At 43.2% G+C, this 21,550-nt stretch overlaps 1 protein-coding gene across 1 annotated transcript in view; it reads left to right on the top strand.

Moving 5' to 3' along the window:
• uxs1 (UDP-glucuronate decarboxylase 1) overlaps positions 1-21,550 on the top strand; it is a 106,441-nt gene that overhangs the window by 41,989 nt on the left and 42,902 nt on the right. Inside the window, exons 7-9 of the mRNA XM_071354622.1 lie at positions 1,674-1,778; positions 4,642-4,701; positions 9,184-9,305. Coding sequence (XP_071210723.1) covers positions 1,674-1,778; positions 4,642-4,701; positions 9,184-9,305 — 287 coding nt within the window. The remainder of the gene's footprint in view (positions 1-1,673; positions 1,779-4,641; positions 4,702-9,183; positions 9,306-21,550) is intronic.

Below are 21,550 nucleotides of genomic sequence, written 5' to 3' on the forward strand. Positions count from 1 at the left end.
GCGTGCTCGGTCCTCTTTTTTCTGTAGTCCACAATCATCTCCTTTGTCTTGATCACATTGAGGGAGAGGTTGTTGTCCTGGCACCACATGGCCAGGTCTCTGACATCCTCCCTATAGACTGTCTCGTCGTCAGTGATCAGGCCTACCACTGTTGTGTCATCTGCAAACTTGATGATGGTGTTGGAGTCGTGCCTGGCCGTGCAGTCATTAATGAACAGGGAGTAGAGGAGGGGACTGTGCACGCATACCTCAGGGGCCCCTGTGTTGAGGATCAGCGTGGGGGATGTGTTGTTACCTACCCTTACCACCCGGGGGCGGCCGTCAGGAAGTCCAGGATCCAGTTGCAGCGGGAGGTGTTTAGTCCCAGGGTCCTTAGCTTATTGATGAGCTTTGAGGACACTATGGTGTTGAATGCTGAGCTGTAGTCATTGAATAACATTCTCACATAGGTGTTCCTTTTGTCCAGGTTGGAAAGGGCACAGTGGAGTGCAATAGAGATTGCATCATCTGTGGATCTGTTAGGGCGGTATGCGATTTGGAGTGGGTCTAGGGTTTCTGGGATAATGGTGTGAGCCATGACCAGCCTTTCAAAGCACTTCATGGCTACAGACGTGAGTGCTACGGGTCGGTAGTCATTTAGGCAGGTTACCTTAGTGTTATTGGGCACAGAGACTATGGTGGTCTGCTTAAAACATGTTGGTATTAGAGGCTCAGATTGGGAGAGGTTGAAAAAGTCAGTGAAGACACTTGCCAGTTGGTCCGCTCATGCTCTGAGTACGAGTCCTGGTAACCCCTGCGGCCTTGTGAATGTTGACCTGTTTAAAGGTCTTACTCACATCGTCTGCGGAGAGCGTGATCACACAGTCTTCCGGAACAGCTGGTGTTCTCATGCATGTTTCAGTGTTAATAAAGCAGGAAGCACCAGTGACTCAATCAATAAAAAAGTGGTCAGATGAAGCAGATGCTAAGCTCACATCGGCTTAGCATCCTTCCAGTGCAGTAGCAGCTGATCATACCATCCTTCTGGTGCAGTAGCAGCTGATCATACCATCCTTCTAGTACAGTAGCAGCTGATCGTACCATCCTTCTGGTGCAGTAGCAGCTGATCATACCATCCTTCTAGTGCAGTAGCAGCTGATCATACCATCCTTCTGGTGCAGTAGCAGCTGATCATAACATCCTTCTAGTGCAGTAGCAGCTGATCATACCATCCTTCTGGTGCAGTAGCAGCTGATCATACCATCCTTCTGGTGCAGTAGCAGCTGATCATAACATCCTTCTAATGCAGTAGCAGCTGATCATAACATCCTTCTAGTGCAGTAGCAGCTGATCATAACATCCTTCTAGTGCAGTAGCAGCTGATCATAACATCCTTCTAGTGCAGTAGCAGCTGATCATAACATCCTTCTAGTGCAGTAGCAGCTGATCATAACATCCTTCAGTATGGTGTTCTACCAGACACCAACCACTGTTATTCATTGTGCCTTTACAGTACCATGTCATTAACTTATTCTTTCTGCAGGTGTGCAAATAATTACATTCATCTCTCTCCCCCCTATTTTCTCTTTCCACCCTTCCTCTCTCTCTCTCGCTCTTTCTCTCTCTCTCTCTCTCTCTCTCTCTCTCTCTCTCGCTTTCTCTCTCTCTCTCACACTTTCTCCTCCCCCCTATAGTGGACCAGATCTATCACCTGGCTTCTCCTGCTTCTCCTCCCAACTACATGTACAATCCCATCAAGACCCTGAAGACTAACACTATAGGAACCCTCAACATGCTGGGTGAGTCAAGAATTACACAGACTGGGTTAACAGCAGTGCAGTCTTTTATTTTAGACTAGTTTGGATGTAACAGTAAGGACTTTTCTTTGCATAGTTTTTGTTTTGTGGTTTTGTAATTTCTACAGATTGAATGGTAGAATCTGATCTCCAAAACGATGGTGACAACCATCTTCACAGAAACTCCCTTGCCACTGTTTGACAGGCAGATATGATAGGCTGATGATTATAATTAATGGACTGGTGACGAGGCAGGTTTCTCTGACAGTCAGTCGTCAAGGGGTACGGAACATGAGGGAGGAAAATTAACAAATAACACGGAAGACTGGTCCCTCTAATTACCTTCTCTCTCCCTCCACCTACCTTTCCATTCACCTCTCTCCCTCCACCTCTGCCAATAATCTCTACACCTTTCGCTCCCTCTCTCCATCCCTCTCCCTCTCCGTCCCTCTCTCTCCTTGGCCCCCTCCTCCCCAGATTGCAGCTGATCCTCCTCCTCTGTCTAGTGTGTGATAGTGGTTGTATTAAGCTCACATCCCTCCATCACATAGCAGAGTAAATGCATGAGATCAGCTCAAGGCCACCAGTTATCTTACAGTCCACATACCTTCCACAGTGAAGACTGAGCAGGCTTGTAGATCTCTTACTCTCTCAGCCATGACACACATATAGACGCGCACACTGACTCATGAGAAGAGCATGATCAGCTGCATTCTGGTGTGTGTGAGTTACCGCCATATATTGACCAATCGCTTTTCACCTAATCTGCTTCAAGAACAAGATGATATGTTTTGGATCTGTTAGTGCTGGTATAGAACAAAACCCTGCAGGCCCTACAGTACCATTGCTGACAGACAGACCGGACACGCGCACACACATCTTTATGATCCACACTGGTAATAAAGAGACTGCAAGAGCCATCTCTTCGTGAGAGTGTGTAGTAATTTCACATGCGATTGCCATGTTGAGAGTGAAGAGGCATTCGATGTGTTGTCTGCACTGTGTGGCACCTTCATGTGCATTTACAGGTGTCATTCATCCTTGGACAATTACTGACCACAACTGTCTGGTAATTATCTTAGTAGAAACATTTATGGCACAGAAAACTATGAAATGCATTGCGTGTGAGAGGTTGGAGGCGCCGGGATGTATTTGTCATCAGCATGGCATTTTAATCACATGCATTTTCACTTTGAACATCTCATGCCATCGCCCCCACACCAATTTAGTGTTCAGTGTTTTAGAGTGGCAACGGAGGTTGTTGGGTAATTGGGGTGTGATATACAGCAGGTTAGTAGGACATACGAGGGGCCTAGATTCCTCTCTCCACAGACTTGGAAGTCTTCCTTGCCAAGTGAAAGCCTGGTCCCAGATCTGGGCTGGGAAGTGTTTTGCCAACATGTATAGTCAGAGGAGTTGGCTTAAACACATACAGATCTGGGACCAGGCTGGCGAAGTTGAACTCTTTGATTAGATACACTATGCTGGATTGTCCTTTTCCCACTTGTCTGTAAGTGTATCTGGTTCCAGTCCCGCTGCTTTGGTTGGATTACCCCTCCCAGATTCTCCTTCTATACTAATCCTGCTCTCTCTGCTCTGTCCCGCTGCTTTGGTTGGATTACCCCTCCCAGATTCTCCTTCTATACTAATCCTGCTCTCTCTGCTCTGTCCCGCTGCTTTGGTTGGATTACCCCTCCCAGATTCTCCTTCTATACTAATCCTGCTCTCTCTGCTCTGTCCCGCTGCTTTGGTTGGATTACCCCTCCCAGATTCTCCTTCTATACTAATCCTGCTCTCTCTGCTCTGTCCCGCTGCTTTGGTTGGATTACCCCTCCCAGATTCTCCTTCTATACTAATCCTGATCTCTCTGCTCTGTCCCGCTGCTTTGGTTGGATTACCCCTCCCAGATTCTCCTTCTATACTAATCCTGATCTCTCTGCTCTGTCCCGCTGCTTTGGTTGGATTACCCCTCCCAGATTCTCCTTCTATACTAATCCTGATCTCTCTGCTCTGTCCCGCTGCTTTGGTTGGATTACCACTCCCAGATTCTCCTTCTATACTAATCCTGATCTCTCTGCTCTGTCCCGCTGCTTTGGTTGGATTACCCCTCCCAGATTCTCCTTCTATACTAATCCTGATCTCTCTGCTCTGTCCCGCTGCTTTGGTTGGATTACCCCTCCCAGATTCTCCTTCTATACTAATCCTGATCTCTCTGCTCTGTCCCGCTGCTTTGGTTGGATTACCCCTCCCAGATTCTCCTTCTATACTAATCCTGATCTCTCTGCTCTGTCCCGCTGCTTTGGTTGGATTACCCCTCCCAGATTCTCCTTCTATACTAATCCTGATCTCTCTGCTCTGTCCCGCTGCTTTGGTTGGATTACCCCTCCCAGATTCTCCTTCTATACTAATCCTGATCTCTCTGCTCTGTCCCGCTGCTTTGGTTGGATTACCCCTCCCAGATTCTCCTTCTATACTAATCCTGCTCTGATCTCTCTGCTCTGTCCCGCTGCTTTGGTTGGATTACCCCTCCCAGATTCTCCTTCTATACTAATCCTGATCTCTCTGCTCTGTCCCGCTGCTTTGGTTTGATTACCCCTCCCAGATTCTCCTTCTATACTAATCCTGCTCTCTCTGCTCTGTCCCGCTGCTGGATCCACTCTGAGTTGGATTGATCTTGTCTGCCTCTCCACAGGTGTGACGCCTGGCTTTATTACTCTTGCCTGACTCTCTCCCCAGGCTCCACTCTGGCTTTGATTGATCTAGTCTGTGGCTCTCCCCAGGACAGGCTCTGGGTTTGATTGATCTGGTCTGCCTCTCCAGGGTTTTTGGCTCTGGGTCTTATTGCTCTTGTCTTGTATGTCTCCAGGGTTGGCGAAGCGTGTTGGAGCTCGTCTGCTGCTGGCGTCTACGTCTGAGGTGTACGGAGGTAACACACACACACACACACCACACACACACACACACACACACACACACACACACACACACACCGTTTACCCAGCGTGGACATTTTATTATGACATCATCTTTCTCTCCCTGACTGACAACTGGTGTTCTGTGTACAGACAACTGGTGAGACAGTGTCTGCTGTTGTTGTGGCTAATTGAGGTTCAGCCACAGGTCAGCGGGATGTCTCTGGGGGAGGGAGGATAAAGTGTCTGGGCTGGGCTGCTGTCCACTCCTGGCCGGAGCGAGGTCCTCAGGGTCTGCAAGCTACCGGCTATCTCCATAAACACCCTGAATTCATACGCATGTACGCACCAATGAGCATACAGTACACACACACACAAAAACAATGATCGATTTAGTCAATCTTCCGATGCACTCTCTTTCTCACTCTATTTCCTTCTCCCTCTGTCTACCACCCGAAGTCGACTACGCGAGTGGCTGACATGAGCCCATTGCCTAGAGAGTTCACCGCTAATTGCCAGAGCCTTCCGCCTGCCCCCTTTATTGATCTCTAGGCTTAGGTACGCTGCCCGACCCCTTTATTAACTTCTTGACGCACGGATCCCTTTATTTTCATCAACAACCGCTAAATTGCAAAGCGCCAAATAAATAAAAAAATGCAAAAAATAATTATATTCATGAAATCACAAGTGCAATATAGCAAAACACAGCTTAGCTTGTTGTTAATCCACCTGTCATGTCAGATTTTGAAAATATGCTTTACAGCAAAAGCAATCCAAGCATTTGTGTGAGTTTATCGATCACTAGGCAAAACATTAAGAACACCTAGCAGCAGTGTAGATTGGTCACGAAAGCCAGAGAAGCAATAAAATTAATCGCTTACCTTTGATGATCTTCGGATATTTGCACTCACGAGACTCCCAGTTACACAATAAATGTTCCTTTTGTTCGATAAAGATTATTTTTATATTCAAAAACCTCCATTTGTTTGGCGCGTTATGTTCAGTATTCCACAGCCTTAGACAGGTCATCAAGGCTTGACGAAAATTCCAAAGTATATCCGTAAAGTTCTTAGAAACATGTCAAACGTTTTTAATAATCAAACCTCAGGTTGTTTTTAACATCAATAAAATATAATATCTCAACTGGACTGTAAACTGTTCAATACTGGAGAGAAAGAAAATATCGAGCAAACAGTGTCGAGCGCATCAACTAATGGAGGGACATCCGTGTATCCACTGACGCGTTTTGATAAATCTCGCTCATTTTTCAAAATAAAAGCTTGAAACTATGTCTAAAGACTGTTTACACCCTGAGGAAGCCACAGGAAAAGGAATCTGGTTGATATCCCTTTAAATGGAGGATAGGCAAGCAATGGAACAGGGATTTTTCAAAATAGAAGTCACTTCCGGGTTGGATTTTCTCAGGTTTTCGCCTGCAAAATCAGTTCTGTTATACTCACAGACAATATTTTGACAGTTTTGGAAACTTTAGAGTGTTTTCTATCCTACTCTGTCAATTATATGTAGATTCTAGCATCTGGACCTGAGAAATAGGCAGCTTACAATGGGAACATTATTTTTCCAAACATAAGAATTCCGCCCCCTAGCTTCAAGAGGTTAATGATTTATGTGAAGCTAGCGATGTAGGCTACGCTAGCGAGACAGACCTTTATCGCACCACCACTACAGTAGCCTCCTCCACTGGTGCCAACTGTTGACGGAAAGCGCTAACATTAACAGCAATGCTCGGCCTGGAGGACTGGGTGTTTCATAGAGTTATGACTGTGAAACCCCTCAAACCTTAGTTAAAGCTTGCCAACATGTCTCTTTCTTATGCAAATTAACATTGTATTGTTTTCCTACAGTTCAGTAACTTTAGCCACAGCAGTAACAGGAAAGAAGAAGCTGTTGCGGCTGTTATTGTTTGTTAGCGCGGTATTCCTTTGTAACTGTCCTCAACTCCGCTCACCACGTCTCTGGATAAAGACAACAGTGCTCTGAGGAACCAATAACAGCATTGCACGCGTGCATGCGTTCGTGTGAGCCTTCCCTGGGGTACCAGAGTTATAATAATGAATTGTGATATCTAGCTGGCAAACATTAGGTTGTGAACTCTTTACTGTAACTAGATCACATGCCAACTGTTGCACAACAGTGAGTGACTAGCAAGGCTCCGGTCTCTCGTTGTTGTGTTCCTTGTAAACAAATACTATGTGACTGGAGACTACCGGCAAGCTTCATTATGAACATTTACGTGACAGGTGAAATGAAAAACGCAATCTTCTTTGTCTCCTAACATATTGCACAGTTGACTGCAGGTATTTACTTGAAAGGTGGCTACAAATATTCACATCTCTAAAATAGTTCCAATGGTATTGATGGTATTGAAAAACCTTCCCGTGGCTATTTCCAGATACCCCAGTATATGGTTAAAATGGTGTGTTGGGTTTTGTTGTAGTGAGAAAGGTCAGCTGTGTACAGCACATGCTCCCCACAGTGTTGAACTAATGAACCGGCCTGCTGTTGCGCTGCTGTCAAAGCCAGAGAACACAACACACTCGACTACACCCACTTAACTTTGTGTATGTACAGTTGAAGTCGGAAGTTTACATACACTTAGGTTGGAGTCATTAAAACTAGTTTTTCAACCACTCCACAAATGTCTTGTTAACAAACTATAGTTTTGGCAAGTCGGTTAAGACGTCTACTTTGTATATGACACAAGTAATTTTTCCAACAATTGTTTACAGACAGATTTATTTCACTTATAATTCACTGTATCACAATTCCAGTGGGTCAGAAATGTACATACACTAAGTTGACTGTGCATTTAAACAGCTTGGAAAATTCAAAAAAAAATATGTCATGGCTTTAGAAGCTTCTGATAGGCTAATTGACATAATCTTAGTCAATTGGAGGTGTACCTGTGGATGTATTTCAAGGCCTACCTTCAAACTCTGTGCCTCTTTGCTTGACATCATGGGAAAATCAAAAGAAATCAGCCAACACCTTAGATTGGAGACCTCCACAAGTCTGTTTCATCCTTGGGAGCAATTTCCAAATGCCTGAAGGTACCAAGTTAATCTGTACAAACAATAGTACGCAAGTATAAACACCATGGGACCACGCAGCCGTCATACCGCTCAGGAAGGAGACGTGTTCTGTCTCCTAGAGATGAACGTACTTTGGTGCGAAAAGTGCAAATCAATCCCAGAACAACAGCAAAGGACCTTGTGAAGATGCTGGAGGAAACAGGTACAAAAGTATCTATATCCACAGTAAAACAAGTACTATATCAACATAACCTGAAAGGCCGCTCAGCCAGGAAGATGCCACTGCTCCAAACCGCAATAAAAAAGCCAGACTATGGTTTGCAACTGTACATGGGGGCAAAAATCATACTTTTTGGAGAAATGTCCTCTGGTCTGATGAAACAAAAATAGAACTGTTTGGCCATAATGACCATCGTTATGTTTGGAGGAAAAAGGGGGAGGCATGCAAGCTGAAGAACACCATCCCAACCATGAAGCACGGGGGTGGCAGCATCATGTTTTGGGGGTGCTTTGCTGCAGGAGGGACTGGTGCACTTCACAAAATAGATGGCATCATGAGGTAGGAAAATTATGTGGATATATTGAAGCAACATCTTAAGACATCAGTCAGGAAGTTAAAGCTTGGTCGCAAATGGGTCTTCCAAATGGACAATGATCCCAAGTATATTTCCAAAGTTGTGGCAAAATGGCTTAAGGACAACAAAGTCAAGGTATTGGAGTGGCCATCACAAAGCCCTGACCTCAATTCTATACAAAATATGTGGGCAGAACTGAAAAAGTGTGTGCGAGCAAAGAGGCCTGCAAACCTGACTCAGTTACACCAGCTCTGTCAGGAGGAATGGGCCAAAATTCACCCAACTTATTGTGGGAAGCTTGTGGAAGGCTACCCAAAACATTTGACTGAATTTAAACAATTTTAAACAAGTTATACAAAGGCAATGCTACCAAATACTAATTGAGTGTATGTAAACTTCTGACCCACTGGGAATGTGATGAAAGAAATACAAGCTGAAATAAATCATTCTCTCTACTATTATTCTGACATTTCACATTCTTAAAATAAAGTGGTGATCCTAACTGACCTAAGACAGGGAATTTTTCTTAGGGGTAAATGTCAGGAATTGTGAAACTGATTTTAAATGTATTTGGCTAAGGTGTATGTAAACTTCCGACTTCAACTGTATGCATGCTTGCGTACGTGTGAGTGTGTGCAACTTCTCACAAAATTACTTTTCCCTAAGCGTGTCCTTCAATCATATAGATCTTGTTTACTGTTTATGTGGGATACATTTCAGCTTGTTGCAAGAATTATTTCTTTATTTTTCATCCTGAACAACGACTACTAATGGGAGGATTGTGTTTCAGTGGATTTGACATCATATATAACAGGTGACTGTATTCCTGGTGACTTACACCTGTATTTCTGTCTGTCCCCCCCCTCAGACCCAGAAGTGCACCCCCAGAATGAGGAGTACTGGGGTCATGTGAACCCTATCGGCCCCCGGGCCTGCTACGACGAGGGTAAACGCGTCGCTGAGACAATGTGCTACGCCTACATGAAGCAGGTATGGGAGACACTCCCACTTCTGAGTGTGATCTGTGTGCTATAAGAAATATATGTAGTGCAGAACTACGAGAAGGTAGACTGGCACTGGTAGCTAAGTATTATAGGTTGTGTGTGTGTAATAGAAGACTAGATCTATGAAAATAGCCTTGTGTAATATTCCATCACTTTGCTGCGAGTGATGAATTGAACTGATATACTTTTCATAACAGTTCCGGCTTTCTTACTCTCTTTTCCTCGCTCTCTTTTTTTTCTCTGGAAATTGTATCCCTGTTCTAATTGATGTGTTATCCTACGGCTGGTATGACTGTAGTGTTCTAATTGATGTGTTATCCTACGGCTGGTATGACTGTAGTGTTCTAATTGATGTGTTATCCTACGGCTGGTATGACTGTAGTGTTCTAATTGATGTGTTATCCTACGGCTGGTATGACTGTAGTGTTCTAATTGATGTTATCCTACGCTGGTATTACTGTAGTGTTCTAATTGATGTGTTATCCTACGGCTGGTATGACTGTAGTGTTCTAATTGATGTGTTATCCTACGGCTGGTATTACTGTAGTGTTCTAATTGATGTGTTATCCTACGGCTGGTATTACTGTAGTGTTCTAATTGATGTTATCCTACGCTGGTATTACTGTAGTGTTCTAATTGATGTTATCCTACGGCTGGTATTACTGTAGTGTTCTAATTGATGTGTTATCCTACGGCTGGTATTACTGTAGTGTTCTAATTGATGTGTTATCCTACGGCTGGTATGACTGTAGTGTTCTAATTGATGTTATCCTACGCTGGTATGACTATAGTGTTCTAATTGATGTGTTATCCTACGGCTGGTATGACTGTAGTGTTCTAATTGATGTGTTATCCTACGGCTGGTATGACTGTAGTGTTCTAATTGATGTTATCCTACGGCTGGTATTACTGTAGTGTTCTAATTGATGTGTTATCCTACGGCTGGTATGACTGTAGTGTTCTAATTGATGTTATCCTACGGCTGGTATTACTGTAGTGTTCTAATTGATGTGTTATCCTACGGCTGGTATGACTGTAGTGTTCTAATTGATGTGTTATCCTACGGCTGGTATGACTATAGTGTTCTAATTGATGTGTTATCCTACGGCTGGTATGACTGTAGTGTTCTAATTGATGTGTTATCCTACGGCTGGTATGACTGTAGTGTTCTAATTGATGTGTTATCCTACGGCTGGTATGACTGTAGTGTTCTAATTGACGTGTTATCCTACGGCTGGTATGACTGTAGTGTTCTAATTGATGTGTTATCCTACGGCTGGTATTACTGTAGTGTTTTAATTGATGTGTTATCCTACGGCTGGTATGACTGTAGTGTTCTAATTGATGTGTTATCCTACGGCTGGTATGACTGTAGTGTTCTAATTGATGTGTTATCCTACGGCTGGTATGACTGTCGTGTTCTAATTGATGTGTTATCCTACGGCTGGTATGACTGTAGTGTTCTAATTGATGTGTTATCCTACGGCTGGTATGACTATAGTGTTCTAATTGATGTGTTATCCTACGGCTGGTATGACTGTAGTGTTCTAATTGATGTGTTATCCTACGGCTGGTATGACTGTAGTGTTCTAATTGATGTGTTATCCTACGGCTGGTATGACTATAGTGTTCTAAGTGTTCTAATTGATGTGTTATCCGACGGCTGGTATGACTAGTGTTCTAATTGATGTGTTATCCTACGGCTGGTATGACTGTAGTGTTCTAATTGATGTGTTATCCTACGGCTGGTATGACTGTAGTGTTCTAATTGATGTGTTATCCTACGGCTGGTATGACTGTAGTGTTCTAATTGATGTGTTATCCTACGGCTGGTATGACTGTAGTGTTCTAATTGATGTGTTATCCTACGGCTGGTATTACTGTAGTGTTCTAATTGATGTTATCCTACGGCTGGTATGACTGTAGTGTTCTAATTGATGTGTTATCCTACGGCTGGTATTACTGCACAGAGGAGAATATATCAAACCTGTAACACCGCTGTCATTGTGCCTGGATGTGACCCCCCCCACACACACACACGCACGCACATACACATACGTACATATACAAACACACATACTTACATACACACACATGTTCACATGCACGCATGTGGACACACACAAACCTACACTGAACAACTGCTGTCCAGACTTCTACTGTGGTTTCTCATGACATAGAGTGGGCAGTAAACCCAGGTACGTCTAGAGAAAGATAACATCCACCCAGTCTATGAAATTGGTATTTCTATGTTTATTACCCAGACTATGAAATGTCTGGATATTTGTATGTGCATTTTAATGACCCTTCAGAGCACTCGGCTATGATTGAATTGTGATTGGAGTGTATTATTGTACTGTACATTGAGCTGACAAACTGGCAGAAGGCAATCATTTTCTGTTATTTCCTTTTCCCCCCAGACAAAGTTCTGTCTTTGTATGACCATTACATTTCTGATTTAGATGAGTAGTTTGCTTCACAGGGTATGATTTGATTTGGAGGTCCCTGCAGAGCTCAAGTCTGGCATAGAGCACTGAATCTGAAGAGCTGGACAAATCAAATAAGGGGAAAAATATTTATAAAGCCAATCAAATTGATTTATAAAGCCCTTTTTACATCAGCAGATGTCACAAAGTGCTATACAGAAACCCAGCCTAAAACCCCAAACAGAGGGCAATGCAGATGTAGAAGCTGTATTGTTGTAGAACACTAGGAACTATACTGTAGGATGAGAAGGCTGTAATGCCATCGTCGTCCTCTACACTCCTCTGAATGCTACTGCTCTCTTCCACTTCCTAGTCCTCCCCCTCTTCCTCCTCCCTCTCTGATTGTCAGATCTGTGATTGACAGATCTCTTGGTCTCATCTCTCTGTCTCAACTTTTTGGACCCGTGAGCATCTCAAGCCTGAATCAAAGATGAATCTGAAATGTCTCAAATGTTGCAATAAACGGTAAGGGAATGGAATGGTTACACATAACTGCTGTAGTATAATATGGGATATGGATTTATCAAAAATCATTTTTAACTTGCAAAAATGTTCAATGTGGAAACAAAGCACTCTCAACTGGCGAGGGAGCGTACACGTGGAGAGACGTGCCAGTGCGTCTTCGCCACAGTGTGGGATTGTGTGAGATGTATGCTGACTGTGGTCAGTTGCTCAGTTCTGTCTTGGTGACTTGACACAAACGCAGTGTTTCCCCTATATGCATTTAGCAGCGGCTCAAACATTTTCAATGTAAACTTACACGACTAAAACCAGATATAAAGTATGTAGAAAAGATAATGGAGTATTTAAAATAATATATAAGATCACCTTTAAGAACTAACAATCACCTAAATAAAAACTAGACAGTCAAGGAGAATCAAACATTTCCAAAAATGTCATGTTTGATTCTAGACAGATAGATGGATTATTGTCACGCCGAGCTCAATGTTACATTTAAATCTCCCTACCATCATATCTAAGCCAATACATTCGGAAAGTATTCAGACCCCTTGACTTTTTCCATATTTCGTTACATTTACAGCCTTATTCTAAAATGGATTAAATAAAACATTTTTGGCCTCCCGAGTGGCGCAGTGGTCTAATGCACTGCATTGCAGTGCTAGCTGTGCCACTAGAGATTCTGGGTTCGAGTCCAGACTGCCAATTGTGCAAGTTCTCCCACTTTAAAGATGAGAGAGGCCTGTAATTTTCATCATAGGTACACTTCAACTATGACATACAAAATGAGAAGAAAAAAAATCCAGAAAATCACATTGTAGGATTTTTAATGAATTTATTTGCAAATTATGGTGGAAAATAAGTATTTGGTCAATAACCAAAGTGTATCTCAATACTTTGTTATATACCCTTTGTTGGCAATGACAGAGGTCAAACGTTTTCTGTAAGTCTTCACAAGGTTTTCACACACTGTTGCTGGTATTTTGGCCCATTCCTCCATGCAGATCTCCTCTAGAGCAGTGATGTTTTGGGGCTGTTGCTGGGCAACACGGACTTTCAACTCCCTCCAAAGATTTTCTATGGGGTTGAGATCTGGAGCCTGGCTAGGCCACTCCAGTGCATCAACGATGTCTTCCCCACGGTTAACCGTATGTAGATATTTGTTTCAGGATGACTGTGTGATCATGCACTCTGTAGCTCATGTGAGTAAGACCGCTAAATAGTTTAACATTCACAAGGCCACAGGGCCAGACAGATTACCAGGACGTGTACTCAGAGCATGCGCTGACCAGCGTTTTCTAGACCTCTTTACGAATCATGTGACGAATACAATTGTATTTGATGGCTGAGTTATACGGCCTACAAAAGTAAATTGCTTAAAACAATTTTCTTTTACTTTGCTTTCAATGGGAATTTCAAACTCTATGCGTACACACAGTTTCTAGTGGTTTAAGTATTGCATTGCAACCAGGCAAGTAGTCTAGTATTTTGTGCAGATGGGGGTTAAGATGGACACGTTTGTTCATAACAAATAACAGGTTAATAACAAAATGCAATAATTTGCCATAGTGAGAAGAGAGAACATCAGTTTATTTTCTTTGTATTCTAAAATAATTAGAAATGGGCATCTATTTCCTAGGCTATGTTATTTAAGTTCCATCATTGCAGAATCATTTTTCACACGAGGCAACCTATAGGCCTTCAACAAGTTAAGATACCATTCTTCCCGTCTCTCATTTAATTGCACCCACTTCACAGTAGTAAATAGTTAAGTTTTTCAGGCATTTTGCTCTAGGCCATCCGATCTGGAGCGCAGTTTATTAACGATAGAACGGATGATAGTAGACTGTTTCTTTCTGTATGTCAGAATACTGTAATTTCACATTTCTCGAGTAGACAATATTTCATTTGTAGACATAATACATATTTTCATAACCTTTGCAGAATAAATTCCTAATATTTTCTGGCATATTCCCAATGTATACTACAACAAATTACCAGACACATGTATCATTTAATTGGGCCTATTAGATTAAAGTATTTATTTCAAGTATTTTTCTCTATAAATAAGATAGGTAGCGTGGTTTATAACAGAGTTGAATTTTACAGGTGAACAGACAGTTGATATTTTGCATTGAAGTGTGCAGGCTACCACTGTAAGTAGACAATGTTTCAGAATTCGTGGGCAGTGTGCAGCATATATGTTTGAGAAAAAGTAAATGTGAAACATTATGCCCTTACAAACGATCAAACCGTCTGTTCACAGGTCCACAGCAATTTGCAATTGTTTTTGTTTTTCAGATGTTTTTTTGTCTGTCAGATAACATAGGCCAACCGCAAATGTCACTGCAAAAGTTTAACATTCTGCCATCAAACCTCCAAAGACATTTGATCAAGTTCGCCATTGCTATTTCCTTTAGAAACTGCCTCGGCCTATTTCCAATGCTTTCAAAGTATATAGCAAATAAGTCATCATAAATGGGGAATGATGTGGAGTTATAATGATTGTTCACACACGCACAGTTTCAGGGCGGATCTGATTTTTAATTGGAAACATGCGTATGTATGGCATGCGCCAAGTTTTTATAAATCTCAATATTTTTGCAAGTGCGCAGTGTTTTTCAGAAATGCGCGCGCAGATATTTAGTGGGAAATTTACACAACAGTTATAAATGGGGCCCCAGACCTTTTGACAGAGGCCGAAGTAAAGGTTACAATAGCACTGCCAATGACAGACTTTTGGATGCTAAAACAAAGTCAGCCTACGCATGTGGAAATGTTGTATAATGCACCTTTCAACAGAAAATCACAGTCCGGTGTAAAGACCATAGACATTTAAAAAACAAAGTTTTAAGTGAGAAGAAGGCATTGGTCTGAAGCCAAAAAACAATGTGTATGCAGGTTGCTTAGGATTCAAACTTTCTTAAACATAGCATAGACCAGCGTTTCCCAAACTCAGTCCTCAAGACACCAAGGGGTGCACCTATTATTTTTTTTGCCCTAGCACTACCCAGCTGATTCAAATGTCCAAAGCTTGATGATTTAGTTAATTATCTGAATCATTTGTGTAATGCAAAACCAAAAACGTTCACCCCTTTGGGACCCCAGGACCGAGTTTGGGAAACGCCTGACATAGACCAACAAAGCTACTGTAAGTCAAAGCAGTGTGCTAAAAACAAACCTTGAAAGAGCATGGATGGAGTAGGCATTGTGGTGCTCGTGAATTTCCTTTCTTTTTTGGCTTCAGACCAATGCCTACTTCTCACTTAAAGTTTTTAGTTTTTGGTAGATAGATGGACGGATGTATTGATAGATGGATAGATGGACCCCCACTCTTCCTCTGCTATTAGCACACCATCCTTTGGACATATTTATGAATATTTCCCCTTTCTCTTTCCCTCCTGATTGACACCAGCCTTTGACTATCTTATTCCATTGATGCTGCTGGCCTTTCGTGTGGGCCAGGTGATATTTCTTTATCTCGTCCCTGCATCCCTCTCCTCATCCCTCTCCTCATCCCTGGCCTCCCATTATGTTGTCTTCCTTCTCGGAGGCAGGTGGAATTTGAATATGCCAAATTACATCTGTCAGCCGGCCCCCTTTTAATTTAAACGCGTTGACATTTTAGACGAGATGAGTATAGGTTGGGAAGAGGCAGGGAGGCATGTTTCTCTACCTCCGTGGACAGAAGGTTATCAGTGATAATATATACCCGTTTAGCAGATGCTTTTATCCAAAGCGACTTACCGCGTGCTTACCCAGGATCCTTGGCGTTGCAAGCGCCATGTTCTACCAACTGAGTGGTAGTGGTAGAGGATGATTGGACAGACGTGTCGCCGAGTGGTCTCTTTTTGGTTATATGGTAGATGGTGGTTAGTTAGACTCTGACCAGACCAGACATTGACCAGGGGTGTGGACTTTTATTGGTTGGACCCCCAGGGTTTCAAAACCTCACTTCTCAGTCACCTCTGTAATTGGCTCTAATAGATAGCATAAGATGAAAGCATTAGTGTCAGGTTGGTGTAATGTAAATATTATGTAATGTGTGATATTACAGGGGAGTATGCGTTAGGCTTGGGTGATATACCGTATACTGATGAAGTATTTTGAAATAGGGCCGGTATGATTTTCAATACCGAAAAAAATATATACAATGTTGTAGGTGCGTGTTACGCCACTGCTTATACAGTGCCTTTTTTGTTATGTAACAGCCTTATTCTAAAATGGATTAAATAAAAATATCCTCATGAATCTTTACACAATACACCATAATCACAAAGTGAAAAAAGCTTTTTATAATTTTTTGCAAATGTATTAAAAATAAAAAACTGAAATACCATATTTATGTAAGTATTCAGACCCTTTGCTATGAGACTCGAAATTGAGCTCAGTGCATCCTGTTGGCATTGATCATACTTGAGATGTTTCTACAACTTGATTGGAGTCCAATTGATTGGATATGATTTGGAAAGGCACACACCTGTCTATATAAGGTCCCACAGTTGAAAGTGTATGTTAGAGCAAACACCAAGCCATGAGGTTGAATGAATTGTCCGTAGAGCTCAGAGACAGGATTGTGTCGAGGCATAGATCTGGGGAAGGGTACCAAAACATTTCTGCAGCATTAAATGTCCCCAAGAACACAGTGACCTTTAATGCCGGGCGGCCAGACTCTTCCTAGATCTGGCCGCCCGGCCAAACTGAGCAACTCGATGGTTACTCTGACAGAGCTTCAGAGTTCCTCTGTGGAGATGGGAGAACCTTCCAGAAGGACAACCATCTCTGCAGCACTCCACCAATCAGGCCTTCATGGTAGATTGGCCAGACAGAAGACACTCCTCAGTAAAAGGCACTACAGTTTGCCAAAAGGCACCTAAAGGACTCTCAGACCATGAGAAAAAAGATTCTCTGATCTGAGGAAACCAAGATTGAACTCTTTGGTCTGAATGCCAAGCAGCACGTCTGGAGGAAACCTGGCACCATCCCTACGGTGAAGCATGGTGGTGGCAGCATCATGCTGTGGGAATGTTTTTCAGCGGCAGGGACTGGGAGACTAGACAGGATCGAGGGAAAGATGAGCCAAGGACAGAGATCCTAGATGAAAACCTGCTCCAGAGCGCTCAGGACCTCAGACTGGGGCAAAGGTTCACCTTCCAACAGGACAACAACCCTAAGCACACAGCCAAAACAATGTAGGAATGGCTTCGGGACTTCTCTGAATGTTCTTGAGTGGTCTGGCCAGAGCCCGTACTTGAAGACAATCGAACATCTTTGGAGAGACCTGAAAATAGCTGTGCAGCAACGCTTCCCATCCAACCTGACAGAGCTTGAGAGGATCTGCAGAGAAGAGTGGGAGAAACTCCCTAAATACAGAAGACTCGAGGCTGAAATCGCTGTTACAGGTGCTTCAACAAAGGGCTGAATAAAGGGTCTGAATACTTATGTAAATGTCATATTTCTGTTATTATTATTTTTTTTTTACAATTTCAAAAATGCTGTTTTTCATTATGGGGTATTGTGTATAGATTGATGAGGGGAAAAACGATTTAATCAATTTTAGAATAAGGCTGTAATGTAACAAAATGTGGAAAAGTCATGGTGTCTGAATACTTTACATATAAAATGTGTAAAACAGTATGTAAGCGTTATTAAAGTGACCAGTGTTCAATGACTCTATGTACATAGGGCAAAGCAATTGCTAATGTGCATGGTAGAGTACCAGGTGGTAGCCGGCTAGTAACAGTGATTAAGGTTCAGGGCAGGGAACTGGGTGGAGGCTGGCTAGCGGTGACTGTTTCACAGTCTAATGCCCTGGAGGTAGAAGCTGTTTATTAGTCTCTCTGTCCCAGCTTTGATGTACCTGTACTGTCACCTCCTCCTACTTGTCTTCTCCTCCTGTCTCCACTGTCCATCAGACCTTCCAGAATTCCTGGATGGTCTAGCCTCTTCGGTGGGACACCTGGGAGTCCTACGGGAGAGTTTACCTTCCAAGATTTCTCAGGGATTATCACCACGGCCGTGTACATCACTCCCCAAGCTGAAACCCCAACTGCTCTCAAACATCTTCATTGGACCCTGAACAAACTAGAGACTACGTACCCGGAGGCAGCGTTAATTGTCTCTGGGGACTTTAACAAAAGTAATTTGAGGACTGTGCTCCTCAATTACGATCAATATATTGACTATCCAACTTGCGGAAACTCCACGCTTGACCTCTGCTACACGTCTTTTCTACACAGGTATAAGGCCCTCTTCCGTCCTCCTTTCGATAAACCGGACCACAACTCCATTTTGCTCCTTCCCGGCTACAAACAAATACTCAAGGGATGTTCTGGCGTCTGTACACCGCTGGTCTGACCAATCAGAATCCATGCTCCAAGACTGTTGTCATCATGTGGACTGGACCGTGTTCCGGGTCGCTCCTGGGGATAACATCAATGAATACGCCGACTCGGTCATCGGATTCATAAAAAAAAAAGCATTGATATGATACCAATGGTGTCTTTCAAAACTTACCCAAATCAAAAAACGTGGATTGATGGCAGCCTTGTCGGGAAGCTGTAGAAGAGAGATGCTGCTTATAAACACAATTTGTCACCGGTCACCTTGCCGTATGTTTAAACAGCACCAATACGACCTACGCATATCGATCAAGGGTGGCTAGACACAAGTATAGCTAGAACAGTTCAATTCAGCAGGTCAGACACAAGGCGTATGTGGTAGGGACTTCCAACGATCACGGATTACAAAAAGAAAGCCACGGACACCAATAACGGCCTACCGGACGAGCTAAACACCTTTTTTCTCACGCTTCAAACATAACAACTCTGAGCTGCCGATGAGAGACTTTGAGGACCACGTGAGCTATGTGCTTACCGGCTCCACAGAGGACATAAGTAAGGAAAGGTAATGGGGATACCTATGTAAGTCATAGCTGCCAGCCAAGACGGTATCCTTAGCCGCGCCCTCAGAGCAGACCACCTAGCTGCTGTGTGCATCTCTCTCTAGCTCAAGCCGTTATCAAGATATTTGCTATCATCCCCGTACCCAAGAAAGGGAAAGCAACTGAACTGAATGACTACCAATCTGTAGCACTCACTTCCGTCATCATGAAGTGCTTTGAGAGACTAGTCAAAGACCACAAAACCACCTCCCTCCCCGACACACTCCACCTTCCAATTTGCCTACTGCCCCAACAGATCCATGGACGACGTAATCACCATTGCGCTGCACACTGCCCTCACCCTCCTGGACAACAGGAATGTGAGGACAGAGAGGTTATTTATTTACCTGGCACCACTCCACCAGGGCCCTCACCTCCTCCCTGTATACTGTCTCATCATTGTTGGTAAGCAGGTCTACCACTGCTGTGTCGTCAGCAAACTTGATGATTGATTTGGAGACGTGCGTTGCTACGCAGTCATAGGTGAACAGGGAGTATAGGAGTTGGCTGGGTACGCACTCCTGCGGAGCCCCAGTGTTGAGGATCAGCGTCGCGGGGTGTTGTTGCCTACCCTCACCAGTTAGGGTTAGCTTGTCAGAAAGTCCAGGACCTAGTTGCACAGTGAGGGGTTCAGACCCAGGCCCCTGAGCTTAGTGATGAGCTTGGAGGGCACTATGATGTTGAAGACTGAGCTGAAGTTGATGAACAACATTCTTACATAGGTATTTCTCTTGTCCAGGTGGGATAGGGCAGTGTTCAGTTCAATGGCTATTGCACTGCACACTGGATCTAGGTTGTCAGGTAAGGTAGAGTTGATATGATCCTTAACTAGCCTCTCAAAGCATTTCATGATGAAGTGAGTTCTACGGGGTGACAGTCATTTAGTTCAGTTACGCTTTCTTGCGTATAGGAACAATGGTGAACATCTTGAAGCAAGTGGGGACAACAGACTGGGATATGGAGAGATTTAATATGTCCAGCTGGTCTGCACATGCTCTGAAGACGATGCTTGGGATACCGTCTGGGCCGGCAGCCTTGTGAGGGTTAACATGCTTAAATGACTTACTCATGTCGGCCATGGAGAACGAGAGTGCATAATCCTCGTGAGCGGAGGGGGCCTTGGTCGGCGGCTCAATGTTTTCCTCAAAGCGGGCGACTTAGCTTTTGCGTGATGGTTAATGACAGATTGTACTCTTATTGTTGTTCTATTAATGTTCCCTCAGTGTTGTCCCCTTCATTTCCATTCCTCAGGTGTAAGTGCCGGTACTTTAGGATTGGTGTGTGTTTTGGAGGATGGTATTAAAACACTGCAGTTACCTCAGACCTTATTGCTGTTATTACGGTGACAGGGTTTTGCCAGTGTGTGTACACTGCACCACATCAGAGTGCAGGGTCTAAAAGCTGGGCGGAACAAAACTTGAGCAGAAGTGAAAAGAAAGTATGTTTTGCAATGTCCTGACTCTATTCTCTCTGAGAGAATGAGATTTTCTCTCCTCCCCCCAGAGAAACAGGTTATCTCTCCCTGCGTTGTGATAGGAAACCCAGTGCAGAGTTGCCATGCCAGACAGGTATGATATTCAGAGATACTGGGGAAGGCAGGCTTTTAGCTCTTAGGCCACAGCATGACAGGCACCTACCTCATTATCAGTTTGGTTCTACAAGACAATATTTCCATTTGTTTGGGTACTCTGTGTTCTTTCTTGCTTTTAAATGATCAGTTCCTATCCTTTTTCCTCTCTAGATGAGTCAAAGGTGATTCTGCGGCACCTTTTAGCTGGCTTTGTACACTGTAATTACCCAGAGTAGAGAGAGCAGCTAGCAATCACACATCACAATGGTACAGAGGGGTACACATGGGTAGAGTGGAAGTAGAAGAATGTCTAAAAATCCAATACAGGAGCAATACAACAAAAAGACAGCAGGAGCAACTACAATTGAAAGTGAATAGTGGCGATTTTATTAGCACATAAAACCCAACTCTACCCAGCCATTTTACAAATGCAGGAGGGGGGAAACACTCTATATAACGTGGAATGTATAGCAAAGCCCCACCACTGTTGTGCTAAGAAGCTGAGGGATGGAGATGTAGAAATGTAACCACTCTAAAATGAATAGACTGCACTATTTATGCCAGCGCTGACTGTCCAAGATATCAAAATTATAGTTTTAACCATGTTTTGTGGCTATACGGTGTTTATTAAAATGTTCTTTGTTTACAGAGTAAAACAAGCTTATATTTTGTGTGACAGTTGAACTAAAACTTATTAGTTCTTAACTTAAAGTTATTTTCTTCAAGAATCAGTGCATACTGTACATATCATTAATTTAGAAGTCCAAAAGTTC

This window comes from Salvelinus alpinus, chromosome 20, assembly GCF_045679555.1.
Source record: "Salvelinus alpinus chromosome 20, SLU_Salpinus.1, whole genome shotgun sequence".
Lineage (NCBI taxonomy): Eukaryota > Metazoa > Chordata > Actinopteri > Salmoniformes > Salmonidae > Salvelinus > Salvelinus alpinus.